The 17,529-nt window shown below is 40.0% G+C and overlaps 1 protein-coding gene across 1 annotated transcript in view; it reads right to left on the bottom strand.

The window, feature by feature from the left end:
- Nucleotides 1–1,075: 1,075 nt before the first annotated feature.
- The window catches only part of KIF17 (kinesin family member 17), a 1,182,720-nt gene continuing 1,166,266 nt past the window's right edge, over nucleotides 1,076–17,529 (bottom strand). The window contains exon 14 of the mRNA XM_044063178.1: nucleotides 1,076–1,562. Within this exon, the coding sequence (XP_043919113.1) occupies nucleotides 1,357–1,562 (206 nt within the window). The 3' untranslated portion in view covers nucleotides 1,076–1,356. The remainder of the gene's footprint in view (nucleotides 1,563–17,529) is intronic.

Raw genomic sequence — 17,529 nt, 5'->3', positions numbered from 1 at the left:
GTGTCTCTCATATACAGGGTTGAGGCAGTGGCACTGCTGAATTCACTTCATTCTCTGTCGATCACTGCAGCTGGCATTTCATTATTAGTACTCTCTCTGTGCCACTCAGGATTGGGCGTCCTTCAGGAGGCACAGTTTTGGTATGCCATCATGCACACTTCCCATGCATGCTGGAGTAACATTACTCTTCTGGTACGTTCATATAGTACTCCGTTGTCTGTTACTGTTGTCCATCTGCCTTCAGGAGGGACAGTGTTGTTATGACATCATGCACTCTCCCCATGCATGCTGGAGTAACATTACTTTTCTGGTACATTCGTATAGTACTGCGTTGTCTGTTACTGTTGCCCATCTGCCTTCAGGAGGAACAGTGTTGTTATGACATCATGCACTCTCCCCATGCATGCTGGATTAGCATTATTCTTCTGGTATGTTCCTATAGTATTGTGTTGTCTGATACTTTTGCCCATCTACTTTACTATGTGCCCTCTTGCTTTGTATGCCAGTGCTATCTCTTGCATAACATTATACAGGCATAATACACACCTCTGTGAATCCCAGCCCGTCTTTCAACGATCATTTTTATCTCCAAATAAAAAGTCTACACTAAACCAGCAGAAGGAGGAAACTTTTTGTCTGAGTTGTGCCTTAAATCACTACAACTTCATACTTTGAGAATTAATGGGAATCTAATGGCACAGCACAGGCACATTATGGGAACTGATATTTTGTTCCGGTTTCATGCAGTATAACATATGAGCAGTTTCTAAATGTGTTTTGGCCAAAAAAGAAAACAGTATTGTTGCTGGTATGATAGGATATGGCTGTCACTTACACTGGATAGTTCAAGGGAAAACAATGTTATGGGAACGCTTTCCATTTTCACATAAACAGCAACACTTTCTGTAGACTAGACATTAACTTAAACATGCATCCATAAAATTCTCTTATTTCCTTTAAGAACTGCATGCATGTCATGTTTCACTTACCGCTTGTTAATACTAAAACTTAGTGATAACACACTGTAGGAACAGCACCAAGAGGTTCTGCAGAATAAGGAAAGGAGACACATATATCCTGATAAATAAAACATATTCAATAAGACTCCTCATATCATAGCATTTTTCCAAAACACTATATCATTCATTAAGTAGCATGTCTGCCATTTACTGGATCAAGAATGATGTTAAAAGAAGCTGACATTTTTGAGTCTGAACACAGTTACACATTTTGCTTAGAATGTTTTTTCTGATGCAGAGCAGTCACCTGTGAAAAAAGTCTACTCTTCCTGTTGTAGAAGGTTTTTATATGTACAAAGAGTAGCTGGCAGTTTATTTACTAGGCATGTCATTACTCTTAGGTTAGCATTCGGAAGTCATTCTTTTTCTTCTTGCCCTTGGTTCTAATAGATGAGGAGGGGAAATCCAGTGATTCCAGGCGATAGGGTCGTAGGGCAGGAGCATCTGAAGGCTGACCTGCAGATATTGTAGTCATGCTAGAAGTCATCTGGGAAATCCCACTGGTCACAGAAGGATTAAGTTTTGATGGGGCACTGTGAAGACCTGCAAAAACAGAATGAAACAAGTAAAACTGTTATTATCATAGTCTGCACTGAAATTGCGTCTCTTTTTAACCCCAAATTCTATGATCCATAAGTTTCAGCAACTCATAGGTTTGACCAGATATTCACATACTTGTAGATTTAGGCCTTTGTGCTATAGTTACAATTTTATCTTCAATAAAGGTTGCAGGATTTAGTCAAATTGCGCACTGATAATATCAAATCAAATAAGTGCCATGCTAATACAGCAAAATGCAGAATGTTTACCCATTGTGTTTTTCCACTTTTTTGTTGGTTGATTATCAGATCTTCATAATTAATCTGCCCATTTGTTCCCCATCACTGGGGTAAGGGTCGACTGAGAAAGGCCATCATTTAGACAGCCATCAATGATGGTTCTAAATGAGTGCTCAGCTTAGCCATAAAAGGAGGGCTGGCCATGCTGGCTTCCCCACATGTTTGTATGGGGCATTGCCTGCAAACAGCCCCATACACAACCGCAAACCACTGACACAGATTCAGAGATCTCCATTAGAGAAACGCACATTGCTGTTAGCTCCCTAAGTACCCGCAACTCTCCCCTTCTTCTGGGAGTAGCAAATAGGTTATGCCCTTCACTTCTCCCTCTCACCCTGGTTCCACAGACCTGGGATCTGTAATCAAACTTGTAGATCAGCGTGTGTGATATACCTTTAAAACGCATTCCAGTCAGTGGGCATGTGCATTTAGTACTGAGCATGTGCAAACAAGAGTGCCATTTTGAGTGAGCGGCCAGAGTGAAAGCATGTATGTATGTAGCAGTCAGTCAGTTAGTCCATTTAAGTTTAATGTTCCTGCGATCCATCGTGATGTGTTTCTGTAAAATAAACTACTTAAACGAACACCTGCGCCCCTTTGTCTTATTCAGATGTACAAGACGAGTGACGTGTCAGAATGGGATCCATACAGGAATACAATATTTTCATACAGGTTGCTTTTTCTGATAAAGAAGCATGCACAAAGGCATTTATTCAGCTTAATTTAGCTGGTTCAGAAGGCAATGAAAGAGAGCATTCATTTGTGTATGCACCTGCTGTGTTTGCAGGGGAGAGGGAGAACTGCCATACTGTGGTGCAGACTAAAACGCAGGAAGACCCTGAGTGCTTAAAATGCAAATTTAGAGAAATGTGCAACCCCCAAATGAATATTACATTGGAAAGACATTTATTTTATTTTGCAGCATACATAACCGACTTGAGAAATAAGGCTAAAATTAGTGATTTGAGAGATGAGTTGATAAAAGATAGGCTTGTGTGTGGTGTTAATACAACAATGAGACAAGCAGTGCAGGAATATATAGGAGTATCCTATATCCCTACTGCTTAAATGATTCGCAAACAGGTCAGAAATGATTTCCACGTACTAAAACTCGCTTAAATTATTTTTCTCACAACAAATATAAAACAAAGCACTCAGAATGCTCAAAACAGATTTCTACTTAAATGAAATGTCCAGAACTGCGACATATTTATTTATTGACCAGGAAAGTCCAACAAGGACAGAGTCTGTTTTCAGTGGAGGCCCGGGGAGAAATGCTCCAGATGCCTGTCTTTGGAATGTGGGATGCAACTAGAGTACCCAGAGGAAACCCACGCAAATGCAGGGAGGACATGCAGACTCCGCACAGAAGGCACCCCAGCCAAGAACCTCTTGCTGTGAGGTGACAATGTTAACTGCTGCACCATTGCAGAGAAATAATTATGAAAACATTTGGAACAATATTCAAATTGCATAGAATGTATATAAAAAAAGGGAAAACGACCGTATTTTTTTTCCTATGTACTGCTTTTCCACATTAACTAAAGTTATCTGAAATATCCGAAGTGTGCAAAGAGTTTGGCAAGTGTGTGCAGTATTACAGTACAGTTATTTCACAATGTACAATAATTTCAAAGAGTATGTCACAGAGTACAGTCTTTTGAAGAGTTTACTGTGCATTTGAATATTATTACAAGTACCTGGTGTGTATGCATGTTCATACATAATTACAAGGGCCAGAATTGCATTGTGTTTTACTATAATTCTTGGGCATGGCAGAAGGATTTTGCAGACCCACACCACTTGTGTTTGATAACAATATTGCACAAAATTGGAGAGTGTTGGAGCAAGAATACAATATTTTCATACAGGCTGCTTTTTTGACAAAGACACATGTACAAAGGCATTTATTCTGCTTAATTTATCTGGTTCAGAAGTCTTTGAAAGAGAGCGTTCATTTGTGTATGCACCTGCTCTGTTTGCAGGGGAGGGGGAGAACTGTCATACTATGGTGCCAGCTAAAATGAGGGAAGACTGTGCTTAAAACATAAATTTAGAGAAATGTGTAACCCCCAAATTAATATTACAGTGGAAAGACATTTATTTTATACAAGAGATCAAAAGCCTGGTGAAGCTTTTACAGCATATATAACCGACTTGAGAAATAAGGCTAAAATGTGAAGATTTGATGATTTGAGAGATAAGTTGATAAAAGACAGGCTTGTGTGTGGTGTTAATAATAACACAGTGAGAAATATTTTGCTTTGAGACAGTGATTTAACATTAAACAAGGCCATTGAGATTTGTCAGATATATGAGCTTACAGAAAGGCACACAAGTATGCTTACAAATGAGAAAACAAGCTTTCCAGTACCTTCCAGAGCTAATGTAGATAGTATGCAGCACGAGGTTAAAAGATACAGGTCTAAGGGTGTGGCCACAACCAGGGCAGCTCCAGCAAAACTCAGAGCAACTTCATTAAGGCCTGCAGTGCACACAGCAAAGCACAGAGGTGACTCAACAAAACCTGTAGCTAGCCTTATAGTCCACTGTCATAATTGTGGTGGCAACCTTGAGCCCAAACGAGAAAAGTGCTTAGCTTTTGGTCAGCAGTCCCATTCTTGCAAGAGGTGGAATCATTTCAAAAGGTTTTGTAAATCAAACAATGAACATTCTTTTAATAAAGAGGAACATTCAAAGAGGCAATTTGACCAATTAGAAAGCTGCAACCCTACTTTTTATGTTAATGGTGTGCCTGTGCTTGGTGAAACAGTCAATGCAGTAGATTTATGGGCAAAGAATTAAATATTTTGTATTGTTCGGATTAATGGGAGTCCTGTAGAGCTCAAAGCAGATACTGGTTCAAAGTGCAATGTTATGTCAGCAGAAACGTTTGCTAGAGTAAGAGCTGTAGAAAAACTTGAATTGGCAAAGTGTGCAAAGCTTGTTGTTTACGGTGGTGAAGAGATTCAAACTGAAAGCTCAGTAGTGCTTTCATGTTAGTCTGCTGGGAACAGCTATTGCTTGCAGTTTTATATAGTCAAGAGACACATGCAGTCATTATTAGACCTCAGAGACAGTTTGAAAATGGGACTACTTTCATTTAACAAAGAGGTCCACCATGTAAGCTTGAATGAGAACAACTCAAATTTTGCCCAAACTATTTACTCTAAGTATATTGTTTATCTGCATTTTCTCTACGTATGCTGATATTCTAACAGACAAACTAAGCAAACTCCCAGTTGTGTACTCCATAAAGTTAGACTCAGAGGTCTTATCAGACCAGCACGAAAAGTTCCAGTAGCTATGCAGAGCAGAGTCAAGGCCGAGCTAGACAGAATGGTGCAGCTAGGAGTAATTTGTTCAGTAGAAGAACCAACTGAATGGGTATCCTCCATGGCAGTAGCTCATAAGAAAAGCTCAGATGATATCAGAAGCTGTATGGATCCAAGAAATTTAAACAAAGCATTAAAAAGACCTCATCATCCTATGCACAGTCGAGGAAGTTGCTGCCCTCATGCTAAATGCCACTGTTTTTTCTGTGTTAGATGCAAAGAGTTCATTTTGGAAAATTTTGCTTGATCAAAATCTTCATTGTTAACCACATTTGGTATGCCATTTGGGAGATACAGATTTCTGAGAATGCCATTCAGAATAAATTCTGCCAGTGAAGTCTTCAACAATTTTTTTCTGGCTATCCATGTGCTATTATAGTAGATGATATTCTAGTAGGAGGCAATGGTGAAGTTGAATATGATAGAAACCTCAAGAAAATTCTGGAAAGAGTGTGTGAAGTGAATCTTAAGCTGAATCTTCAGAAGTTTAAATTCAGGCTACGAGAAGTTACTTATATTGGTCATTTGTTTACCAGTTCATGATTACAACCATATCCTTCCAAGCAAACAGCAATTCTCGAGATGCCAGGTCCTGACAATGTCCAAGCCTTACAAAGTTTTCTTGGTATGGTCAACTGTTTAGACAAGTTCATTCCAGATTTAAGCCAACTTTCAGCACTGCTAAGAGAGCTGACACACAAAGACATAGCCTGGTCTTGGTCAGGGCAGCACCAAAGAGTACTTGATGTCCTGAAATAGAAAATTGCTAGCCCACCCACTCTATGCTAATATAGGTTCGTAGGTTCATAGATTAGTACTAGGCTTACTGCCCTTATCAGCCATTTTAAGCCTAGCCATTACCCCATGTGAAAATCAAACCCTGCACCTTGTGTTTTAAGGTAAACACTTTAACCATTATGTCAACCTCCTCCCCTGGTCAGAGCAACACCAAAGAGTGCTTGATATCTTGAAACAGAAAATTGTCAGTCCACCCACTCTACTGTGATGTTCACAAACCAGTTACTCTTTCCTATGATGCCTCTAAGTTTGGTCTAGTTGCAGTCATTCTTCAAGGGGGTAGACTAGTAGCCTATGCATTGAAAACTCTTACCCAAACCAAGATGCAGTATTCCTAGATTGAGAAAGAACTCTTGGCAATTACCTTTGCATGTTCGAAGTTCCTTGATTATATTTATGGCCAACTTATCCAGATGGAAACTGACCACCAACCTCCAGTCACTATTTTGAAAAAGCAAATACACTCACCTCCTGTGAGATTGCAACACATGATGTCCAAACTGCAAAAGTAAAATTTCAATCTTGTTTATACTAAAGGCAAACTTCTTTATCTTGCTGATACCTTATCTAGATTGCCCATAAAAACACAGAACAGCATAACAATGAGCAACTTTATTTTGAAGTCATAGAAGTGAAAATTTTTTCTTCCACATGTCTTGATGAGCTTAGAACGCACACAGCTTCAGATCCAATTCTCCAGCAGTTCAACCTCTTTATCAGTTGAGGATGGCCTTCAAAGCAATCTTGTTTACCAGTAGAAGTGCAACAGTATTTTCCATTCAGAGATGAGGTTTTGTCAGACAGTGGTATCATCATGAAAGGTCCTAAAGTGATTGTTCCAAAATCCTTACAACAAGAGTATATTAAGATCTTGCATCGTGGCCACCCACAAACTGATTCTACCAAAAGAAGGGTGAGAGGTCTATTATTTTGGCCTTCTATGTCAAAAGATATTGGGAAAATACTTTCATCTTGTTCTGTTTGTAATAGTACAAAGCCGCATCAACAGAAAGAACCACTTCAGTTAAGCCAGATTCCCAAACTATTTTGGTTGACATTAGCCACAGATATCTTCAAGTGGAATGGTCAATATTACTTGGCGTCAGTAGACACTTATTCAGATTGGTTCAAGAGTGACCTATTTCCTAGCCTAACATCCAATACTGTCATTACTAAGTTGAAGAGACATGTTTCTGTCCATGGTAGTTAGCACAGTCATTTCTGACAATGCTGCATAGTTTACAAGTCAGCAGTTCAAACAATTTGCTGAACTGCGAGACTTTGTTCATATTACAAGTAGTCCTGAGTACTCACAGTCAAATGGCTTGGTTGAACATGCAGTTCAAAATGCAAAACAGCTGTTAGAGAAATCCAAACGTGACAATACAGGATGTTTTTCTAAACTTGCTAAATCTCAGAAACATTCCTCATGATGATCATCTTGGTTCACCTGCCCAAAGACTTATGTCGAGACAAACCAGAACCACATTACCAATAGCAACAATTTATTGGCTCCATGTGCTAAAAACCACAAAGCAGTAAAAGCACAATTGTTAAAAAAAGTTTGTCCCAAAAGTCCTACTATGATAGGACCAGCAAACTGCTCCATTCATTACAAGAAGGGGAGATAGTGAGGATGCAGATGTCAAAATGTTTTGATTGCATCTGATTTGGGAAAAGTTTGTGTCAAGAGCTGAGATCGTACATTGTAGAATCACAAGGAATGGAATTGGAAACATTTATTACCAGTGTCCGAGCCAGTGTTACAGCATCTTGCCTGTGATAAAGACTTTAATTCTCAGAGTGACTTGTCCAATGTTCCTGTTCCAGAAAACATTCCATCAGCTATCCCTGTTCCTGAGAATATCCCTGAGAGTCCTGAAGCAGAACATTCCCCAATGACTGCTCCTGTTGATAAACCCAGTTCTAGCTATTACATTACGACATCAGATCGCATTTCCAGACCTAGTTCCAGATACACAGCAACCTGGACATGACTGTTCTTTTGTTTATTATTGCATGTATAATTGCATGCCTATTCAAATGTCATTGCCTATGTGAGACAACTCAGTAAAGAGGAAGGATGTAGATCAGAGTGTATAATATACCTTTAAGAAACATTCCAGTCAGAGGGCACGTGCATATAAGTACTGAGCACGTGCAAGTAACACTGCCATTTTGAGTGAACAGCCAGAGTGATAGCTTGCATGTGTGTAGCAGTCAGTCAGTCAGTTTGTTTAAGTTTAATGTCTTGCCATACATCCTGATGTGTTTGTGTATAATAAACTACATAAACAAATACCCAAGCCTCTTCATCTTATTCAGATGTACAAGATGAGCAACAAAACCCACATTGCTTGGGTCGCAGTCAGGGCACCATCCTTCTGCACCACTGAAACAGGACTGTATACCCATTGCTAATGCAGTATGCTGAAGAGGTTCCCGAATTTGAACAAATGTTTTCCAGAACACCATTGTGGACAACAACCTGCTATTAGAATGATCACAGTGAATGCAAACCAATCAAATCATGAAATGACAGACCTTTGTTTCTCTGCAGCAATGTTATCACAGCCCAGTACACCACTGTTACTATCTCAACATTCCATTTGTCTACTACATGAATTAATCAAAAACCATTGTTACACAGTGGCTGCATCTCCCGCTGTATGAAGGCTTTGCTCCCCTGCCATCAGTCCCTAAATATTAAAAAAAAACAAAAACAACACTCCAGGAGACATAGACCAGTACTGACATTTAATAAAGTTCAGTGCTTTTATTGTCCACAATATCTAGAACTTCATCAGAACTAGCAAGATGAAAACAGTTACATATTTATCCATTTCCTGGTGACAAGAATAATATAACATTTCAATCTCATTTAAAGGTTTACTTAGATTTGAACAAAGATGAAGTTTTTTAGCCAATCTGCTGAATCAATGGCAATTGAGGAGGTATTGGAGGTTGACCAACAGGTCATTATTGACCAATCAGCATGATGAACATGACATAACATTTTATTCTGCCCAACCCCAGCAACATGCATTACAGATGAGAGGAAGGGGGAGAGCGTGAGGATGAGGAAAAAGTCGTTATCACTGAAGATGCCAATTTACAACCTGAGTTTCTTCAGTGAATCAGATACAATTGCAGTTATTTTCCAGGGGTTGCATTTTATACCTTTATGAAGCCCAATTTAGTGAATACTCTATCAGAGTTATTGACTTATACATAGAGGTTGAATTTGCAGTACTGTTTATATGGTACTTTTAAAATGGATTGCGCTAATGCGTAAGGTTTTTGATAACAAGTAGTCGGTACAACCTGCACTTGATAACTACTTTAAAATACTTTTGTTGAGATGTGTGAAAAATATATTTGCCTTATTTTAAGCAAACAAGTATTGCAGAAGTTTTTTTTTTTTTACATTTTAATAAGGATGAAAGTGGAGCTGTAATCAGCCTGATCTATTTAGAACACGTTTGCATCATGAAAGCAGATGAGATCAATAGTATTAACGGATCAGGCTAAGTGTACTGAATATCTTGAATTAATGTTAGAAAATTCTGTTGATAAATCAAAGATGGGGCAATTCATCTGGAGTGCCTAAAATTCACAAACGTACTGTGCAACCAGCTCTTAGCACTACTGTTGCTTGTGGTGGATATAAAGCAGACTGTATTTCCATTTATATAGCTATCATTTTGAATCCTGTAGTACAAAGTATTTTTTATAGATAAAAGATTCATGGCTTTTTTTTTTTGGATTTGTTCAGAAATTACACATTCGATGGAAGAGAAAACATTGTAATTACTATGGATGCAGACTATCTATATACTGCAATGCTCCAGAAAAAAAGATTGTGTTACAGAATTTAAGTCTAAACACTGATTTTGCCAATAATAAAGTTAATTCAGTATGTTTATTGACTGAGTTACTTCTTAAAAAACATTTTTTTTTGTTTTTAATGGTGTTATTTGTCATCAAGTAAAAGGAATGGCCATGGGTGCCACAGCTGCTCCAGATTCTGCCAACTTAGTGATGGCTAATTGGGAAGTTAATTATTTATTACAAACATCATTTTTTTAAGTATGTATTTTATAAATGTTTTACTGATGATGTATTTTTCATTTGGGGCAAAGATTTAGAGTTAGTGATAAACTTTGGTTTAAATTGTGTTGGGAGGGTGACCTAATGGTTAAGGTGTTTGCCTTATAAACACAAGGTGCATGGTTTGAGCCTCATAAGGGATAAATGGCTAGGCTTAACCTTGAACCTATGAAATAATAGTACAGAATTTTTACATTTAGTTACAAAGGAACTTTGGTTATTTTTAGATGTTACTGTTTTGATGAAGACCGTTACTCACAAGCTTGCTAAATCCATTTCTAGAAAAGGCATTTACCCTTTGTACTTATTATAAATGGTATAAATTTGTAAAAGTTGGAGGGTTTATAATGTTGCCCCATGTTAATAAAATCATCTATACTAAAGGAAATTTCACTTGTCAAAGTAAATGTATAGTATATATTGCACAGTGTTCCTGCTGTCTTTGCTTTTATATAGGAAAAATTATTAGAAGGTTTTGCAAATGAATACATGAACACTGTGCAGCTATTAGAAACATGGATACCAAAATTGCTTTATTTAGGCATGGTGTGATTTGAAAAATTTTACTAAATTACAGTTTAGTGTTTTGGATATTGTGGTTACATCGTTGAGGTGTGGTGATTAAAACAACCAGTTGGAAGATTAATTATACTGGTAGCTTTATTTTAGGTTTTATTTTCCCCCAGCCTAAATGCACATATTAATATTAAATGATTTTTAAAACCTTTACCAGACGGGAAATGTATATTTAACTATTTATGTAATTTATTCCTTGGCTAGGTAATATTTTTACTACATTTGCATTTTTTGTGTGTCATGTATATGCATCTTTTGAGCATTTAAATACGTAACTGTTTTCATCTCATGTGTTGTGATGAAGTTCTGGATATTATGGAGAATTAAAGTGCTCAATTTTATTAAATTTTGATGCTGGTCTACTCTATACCATCTTCAGTATTTTTTTTTTTTTATTTTAGTTTCTTTAATACACTTGCTAGTTGATTTGGTGGTCTCTAATTAGAGTACTTCCAAGATCATATTAACTTGGAGAAAAGGGCACAATTGAATTTCAGTTTTTCTGACCTGTATGACTGTATAGATAATATATTCAGAAGTATGGAAAGAACCCCTCACATCAGAAGGATGCATTGATTTGCAGACTGCTAACTCTGTTTTCCATAATTTCTGACAGTCAGTAGGACAGAGACAGCAGGAATGGTGGGTATGAGAACCTGGGCAGTGGTAACTTAAGGTAGACTTGATTAAATTCATTGTATCTGTAGTAAGGCATGAGAATAAGGGAAGGACAATATTTCAAAGTACAGGAAGAGCTGTGATTTCAGCTTTGCAACAAGTACCGAGACATTCCTTTAAATCATCGCCTTTCACTGTATTAATAAATTGATCTATTGTGAAAAAAAGGGATTTAGGGTTGCCAATCAACTTTTCAGGATACATTACTTGATAATATTATGCGTAAATCCATGTTATAAAACTTTTATAGTTCGGCTGTGCGTTTTGTATACTTCATTGTAGTTACTTCCCAGATTAGAGATGCCAACAATATGGTTCCATACTTACTATCCTTTCTGAAAAGTCAATTATCACTGAAATGTAACAATAAGGCCTACTTATCATTATTACAGCGGAAAGATGGTGCAGGGGTAGCAATGACTGGTATAAGGAAGGGGGGCATGCAGCATGGCTTACAGCGGAGAATAGTAATAGCAGTATAATCTGCAGAGGTGCTGTATACAGATGCCCATAAGGAGGGAAATCTGAATGTGATGGTTTATCTTAATGATGGCAGATAAGGGAGGAGGTGTTGCTTGGGGCATTCATATGACAGACATACATTAGAGCTCACTAACTGTAGCACAGAAGATGATATTACTTTTGGGTAATAAAAGTGTGTCTAGAAGATGAAGAAATGAGTAATACAAAAGACAAAACACAATGAGAACCACTGGCCACAGTCTTGAAAAGACTTGCCTGATTTAGTGGCATCTTTAAAAACGCCTTGCAGTTAGTGCAGAGGATTAAGGCTATGAGCTGTTAACAAGCTGCTTCCTTTGTTACAGGCAGTTTTAAAATTGTGCTATGCTCCTCAGTGGTCTCCTGAACTGCATCCCTAGTAAGGAGATGGGGGTTGTTATAATGGTTAAGGTACAGGGTTGATTTTCACCACTAAAACAGAAACTGTCTAGGTTTAAATGGCCTCCAAAGGCAGCTAGCCTAGTACTTACCTATGAACCAATGAACTACTGATGAACCTAAAAAAAGAAGTTATGTACCTACCATAATGTTCCATGTTAGTTGTCTTCATCTCGCCTTCTTTCTTGCTGGTTGGGATCGGAGCCGATCCTCGGCTCCAACTCAGCCATCTTCTATAGCTCTAGAGCTGTTTACTGGCTCGAGGCTACCCCTTATCCCATGATGCCTAGCGCTAGCTACCCAGATCTTGTTTGTAATAGCTAACCCCAGACATAGCCAGAGAATCAACCTGTCCAAACAAACAGGTTGAGCATACCTGTCGTACTCTCTAAGTCAGTAGAGGAAACAAACCAGAGAACACTCAGCCAGTGAAACCAAAAACTCCTCTTGATCGAATAGGACAGGGGGACAGAGGGTGGGATGCAAGGAAGAAGGCGAGATGAAGATAACTAACATGGAATGTTATGGTAGGTACATAACTTCTTTATGTTAAATTGTCTATCTCACCTTCGTTCTTGCTGGTTGGGACAGCGTCCCTAGCACCTACAATCCTGGGTGGCTCATTGGAACAGACTCTTCAGAACAGTGGAACCAAAGTCATCTCTGCTCCTGGAGACCATATCTAGCTTGTAATGAGAAATAAAGGTATGAGGATTTACCCACGTAGCAGCTGCACAGATAGAATCCATGGGCAACTTAGACTGGAAGGCTACAGAGGTGGCCAAAGCCCTAGTAGAATGACCTTTCAGTCTGATAGGCAACTCTTTGTTTCTCAATTGATAAATGAAAGTAATAATGTGAGACAGCCACCTGAATACGGTCACTTTGGAAACTGGGAGACCTTGTTTGCCTAGAGCGTAGGAAAGGAATAGTTGATCCGACTTCCTTATATCCTTAGTCCTATGCAAGTAAAAACGCAATTGTCTATGAATGTCCAATTGGTGTAATTTGTATTCTGCCTTGTTGGTGTGGTTAGGGAAAAACACAGGAAGGTCTATAGATCGGTTTAAATTATTTTCTGAGCAGACTTTCGGAAGGAACGAGGGATTAGTCCTCAGAGCAACCCTGTCCTTATGAAAATCCAAGTATGGAGGACGAACACATAGTGCTTGAAGTTCAGAGACACGTCTGGCTGAAGTAATAGCTACCAGAAAGAGTGTTTTCCAAGATAGAAACGTAATGGAGCAGGATGCTGCAGGTTCAAAGGGGGACATAATTAAGGAGGTTAGTACCAAATTAGGGTCCCAAGGAGGAGGGGGATCTCTCACTGCAGGTCTAAGGAGAGTAGTCCCTCTTAAAAAGGCTTTACAAAGCTTATGAGACATAATGTTTGAATTAGACAACCCAACATGAAAGTTAGAAATGGCCGCCAATTGAACTCTGATTGTAGCAGAAGCAGACCCAGAATGAAAAAGTTGTGCTAGAAACTCCAAAATTTCGTGGACTGGGGCTGAAAAAGGATCTACGTTCCTAGCCTCTGCCCAACAAGAAAAACATTTCCATTTGCTAGGATAAGTTTTTCTAGTTGTGGACTTGTGAGAGGAGATAATAATCTCATGCACGGCCGGGGAAATGCTGGGAAGCCTGGCTAAGGTTGGAAGTGGAGCAACCAAGCTGTGAGCTGGAGTGTTTGGAGGGATTGATGCAGCCCAGCTGATTGATGAATCAGTAGGTCTGGAATCGGATCCAGAGTCCAGGTCTGATCGATAAGGTAATGGTGCAGGAACGGAAACCATATCTGTCGAGGCCAGTAGGGGGCAATGAGGATAATTTTGCAACCCAACGATATTGCTTTCTGTATGAGTTTTGGTATCAGGGGAAACAGAGGGAAGGCATAAAGAAGTCCCTGAGGCCAGTCGTGAACTAGAGAGTCTCTGGGTGTGTGACCTGGAAGTGGAAGAAGGGAGAAGTAGTTGCTGCATTTGCTGTTGAAGGGGGTGGCAAAAAGACTGCAGCAAGGCTGTCCCCATTTGCGGAAGATCAAATCCGCAACTACCTGATTCAGAGACCACTCATGAGGCATGAGAATAGCTCTGCTGAGCCTGTCCGCTATGACGTTGGACCTCCCAGGGATATGCGTCGCAATCAGAAAACATTGGGAGGAAATCGCCCACTGCCAGAGTCTGAGTACTTCTCGACATAGGGGGTAGGACCTGGTTCCACCCTGCTTGTTGATGTACCACACCATTGACATGTTGTCCATTTGAATTGCAATGGTCCCAGAAGGGAGAAAGTCTTGAAGAGCTTGCAAAGCTAGGAGCACGGCTCTCATTTCTAGGATGTTTATATGCAGATGGTACTCGTGAGGCTGCCAAGTGCCTTGGACTGTCCTGCCCTGATAATGTCCCCCCACCCTATCAAGGAGGCATCTGTGGTCACTGTGGCAACCGGAGGGGGCTGAATGAAGGGTCTGCCCTGAGTCACTAGTGGGGAGACCATCCACCAGGAAAGGTGCCTTTTGCATGCTTCTGTAATCATGATGATGTGAGATATGGGCAGCTGTTGGAAAGACCACTGCGTGAACAGAAGCCACTGAAGGATCCTCATGTGAAAGTGGGCCAGTGGGATTAGAAGAATTGCCACTGCCATGGAACCCAGAGTTTGAAGGACGAGCCTGACTTGGATCCTTTTGCTCTGCATTAGAATGTGTACTTGCTGGTGGATTGTAGACTCCCTTTCTGGTGGTAGCCTTGCGGACATGTTCTTTGTGTCTAAGTCTGCTGCTATATAGGTTCATAGGTTCATAGGTTCATAGGTTCATATGTACCTGTCTTAAGGGCATTTAGAAATTTATAAGCCTAGCCTTGGCTTCCATACCTTGCACCAGATGGTTGGAACCTAAAGCCTGCATTTTTGCTAAATTTTATTGTGGCTGGTAATCTAGGGTATATCTGAGTAGGGTATGTGGTCAAATTCCATCCATTGGTCAAGATTCCTCTTGAACAAATATAGTTTGTTCCCAGCATCCTCAGTCTGGTGATGAATCTGTCCTCCAACAACATGGGGAGTATCCTGAATCTGTCCTCCAGCACGTCCATGTATGACTCTGGGGGAGTTAAATTTTTCGGTGTGTATTCATCAAATCTAGGTTTCTTGGATGTGAAGTTTGTTTTGACTAAAACAGCGGTATGAGACTGAATAAGTGGAGTTCTGCTCCTGATCAGGGCGCGGTGTACATATTTTTGAACCCTTGATTCTTTTGGTGAGGGAACTTTTGGGAAGAGCTTCAGTTCTTTTATTCTTTTCTATAAGAACACATTTGGGCAGGGCATTTTGCTCAATGCCTGTAGGTCTAAGAAGTGAGGTAGTACAGGGGCGGTGGCCTCCATCATTCTAGATCTTGAATCCCTTAAAATCCCAGGTGGATGAAGTAGAGGGTTCCCTAACTGATTTACTCCCATGAGAAGTCAAGCGAAGGCTACTGTCAACCTGGAAGGAAGATCTCTGATGACTTTTTCTACATCGGTGGGCGGCCACCCATCAGTAGCCAAAGTGCCTTGTTTTTCCCAAAGGTGTGACTATGCATTTTTGGCGTTGTGTATGTATTTTTTGGCTCTGGCACCAGGGTGCCATTTTGTGAGGCCCTTCGGGCCCCAACCAACTTTTATCCATTTCGACTTCAAGGCGCCAGTTTGCAGTGTTCATTTGTGGCGCCTATAACCCCTAGATGTGTGCAAGCACTTTACTTGCAGAAAAGTAGTCATCGAACATCTGTGGACAGGACTGAGCCCTGGGACATGTTGCCTGACAGAGCTTTAAGTGCCCGAGACTGTGGTGTGGACCAGCCCTGTGGGACTGTCCCTTAGCATGTGACCAACTTCTCTTGTGATGTGGGTTTATTCAGCACCATGAGTTTTTGTATGATGTAGGTGGGGAGTGTTGTGTGAAGGCCTTTATGAGTTTAGGGGGGCCTATGTGGGAGTTTTGTGATGATCGATGATTGGTGACTGTCTCGAGAAAAGTCAACAGGCCTCCCAAGGAAGGCAGGATCTACCTTTGACTCAGCAAACTGAGTTGGGATCTGGAAAAAAAGTTCCCTATGTCAAGAGGTTGGATCAGTATGCGATGTCTGTATTTATGCGATCCAATATGAGTTCTATGGTATTTCAGGGTCTGTGGGCACCGCCCTTGAAAGTCAGGACCACAATGCCGCTTTGGAGATGCTGTGGAACGTATCCCCTAATGAGGGTAAGATTAACATGCTAGGTCCTTAGATTGTGGGCCGTGCGCCTCATTGAGTTCATAAACACGGCAGGGGTTCTAAGATATTTGAGATGCTGAGTTTTTAAAACAGGGCAGTTCTCACCTGGGGTTGTAGGAGATGTTTGGGGGCTACAATCCTCTGGAATGTCACCGTTCTCCTTTTTGAGGGAGAGAAGTTGCTAGGGACCTGTCAGCTCTCCTGTTGGCAATGTGCCAGGTTCAGTAATTTCTCTCTCATTTAGAACTAATTCCTGGAAGGCATATCAGGAGTTTCCTCCTAGGTTTCTAGCATGCAGTTTTCATGAGCATTTCTCTTTGTTTCCTTTCAGATTTTCTCTCAAAAATTTCCTCCCTATTTTATGAACATAGCTAGTTTTTTTACCCATTCTCTAATTTGTGTCTTACTTTTTTAGTTTTGCTCTATCTTGTGGCGACTTTTATGAGAAAGGTTGTAGAAGCTGTTTATGGCTGAGTCTGTCTTTTTGACCCTTACTTAACTTTGTGCAGTGAGTCTTAGTTTTTTTTTGGATTTTGGTGATCCCTTGCAGTCTTTTGTGCTGGTGAGGCATTTTTATGGATTCATGGTTTGAGTAAATATTTACACCAGGTGCTAGTAGCAGTCCCTTGTAACTGGATTTTTTAGAGTTTGTGTGCTTTTTGAGAAGTTAATGTTTTAAAAGTTTTTCAGCTTTAGTTTTGGAGAAGTTCTCCAAGGATGGTTAGTCTCAAGGGGTGAAGTGTGCTTTTTGTTGAACATTTTGATCCCATGTTCGTGATGTTGATCGGATGCTCCTCTTGTGGGGATGAGTGACTAGATTTGTTCGCATTTGAGTTTGTGAACTTTATGATCTTTTGGGTTGAAGGTTTGGGGCTATTGTTTCCCCAGTCTATATTAGGTGAATTCGTCAATCTGTATATGATGGTGTTTGGAGATACATTTATCCCTCCAAGTTTATAGGCCATGTGGGGTTCCTGAGTTTGAGAGGGGTGGCCTAGATCTCTAGTTATTGC

The sequence above is a fragment of the Protopterus annectens genome, chromosome 2.part1 (assembly GCF_019279795.1).
Source record: "Protopterus annectens isolate FY-2018-M chromosome 2.part1, PAN1.0, whole genome shotgun sequence".
In the NCBI taxonomy this organism is placed as follows: domain Eukaryota; kingdom Metazoa; phylum Chordata; order Ceratodontiformes; family Protopteridae; genus Protopterus; species Protopterus annectens.
This window is presented reverse-complemented; position numbering and strand designations above follow the sequence as displayed.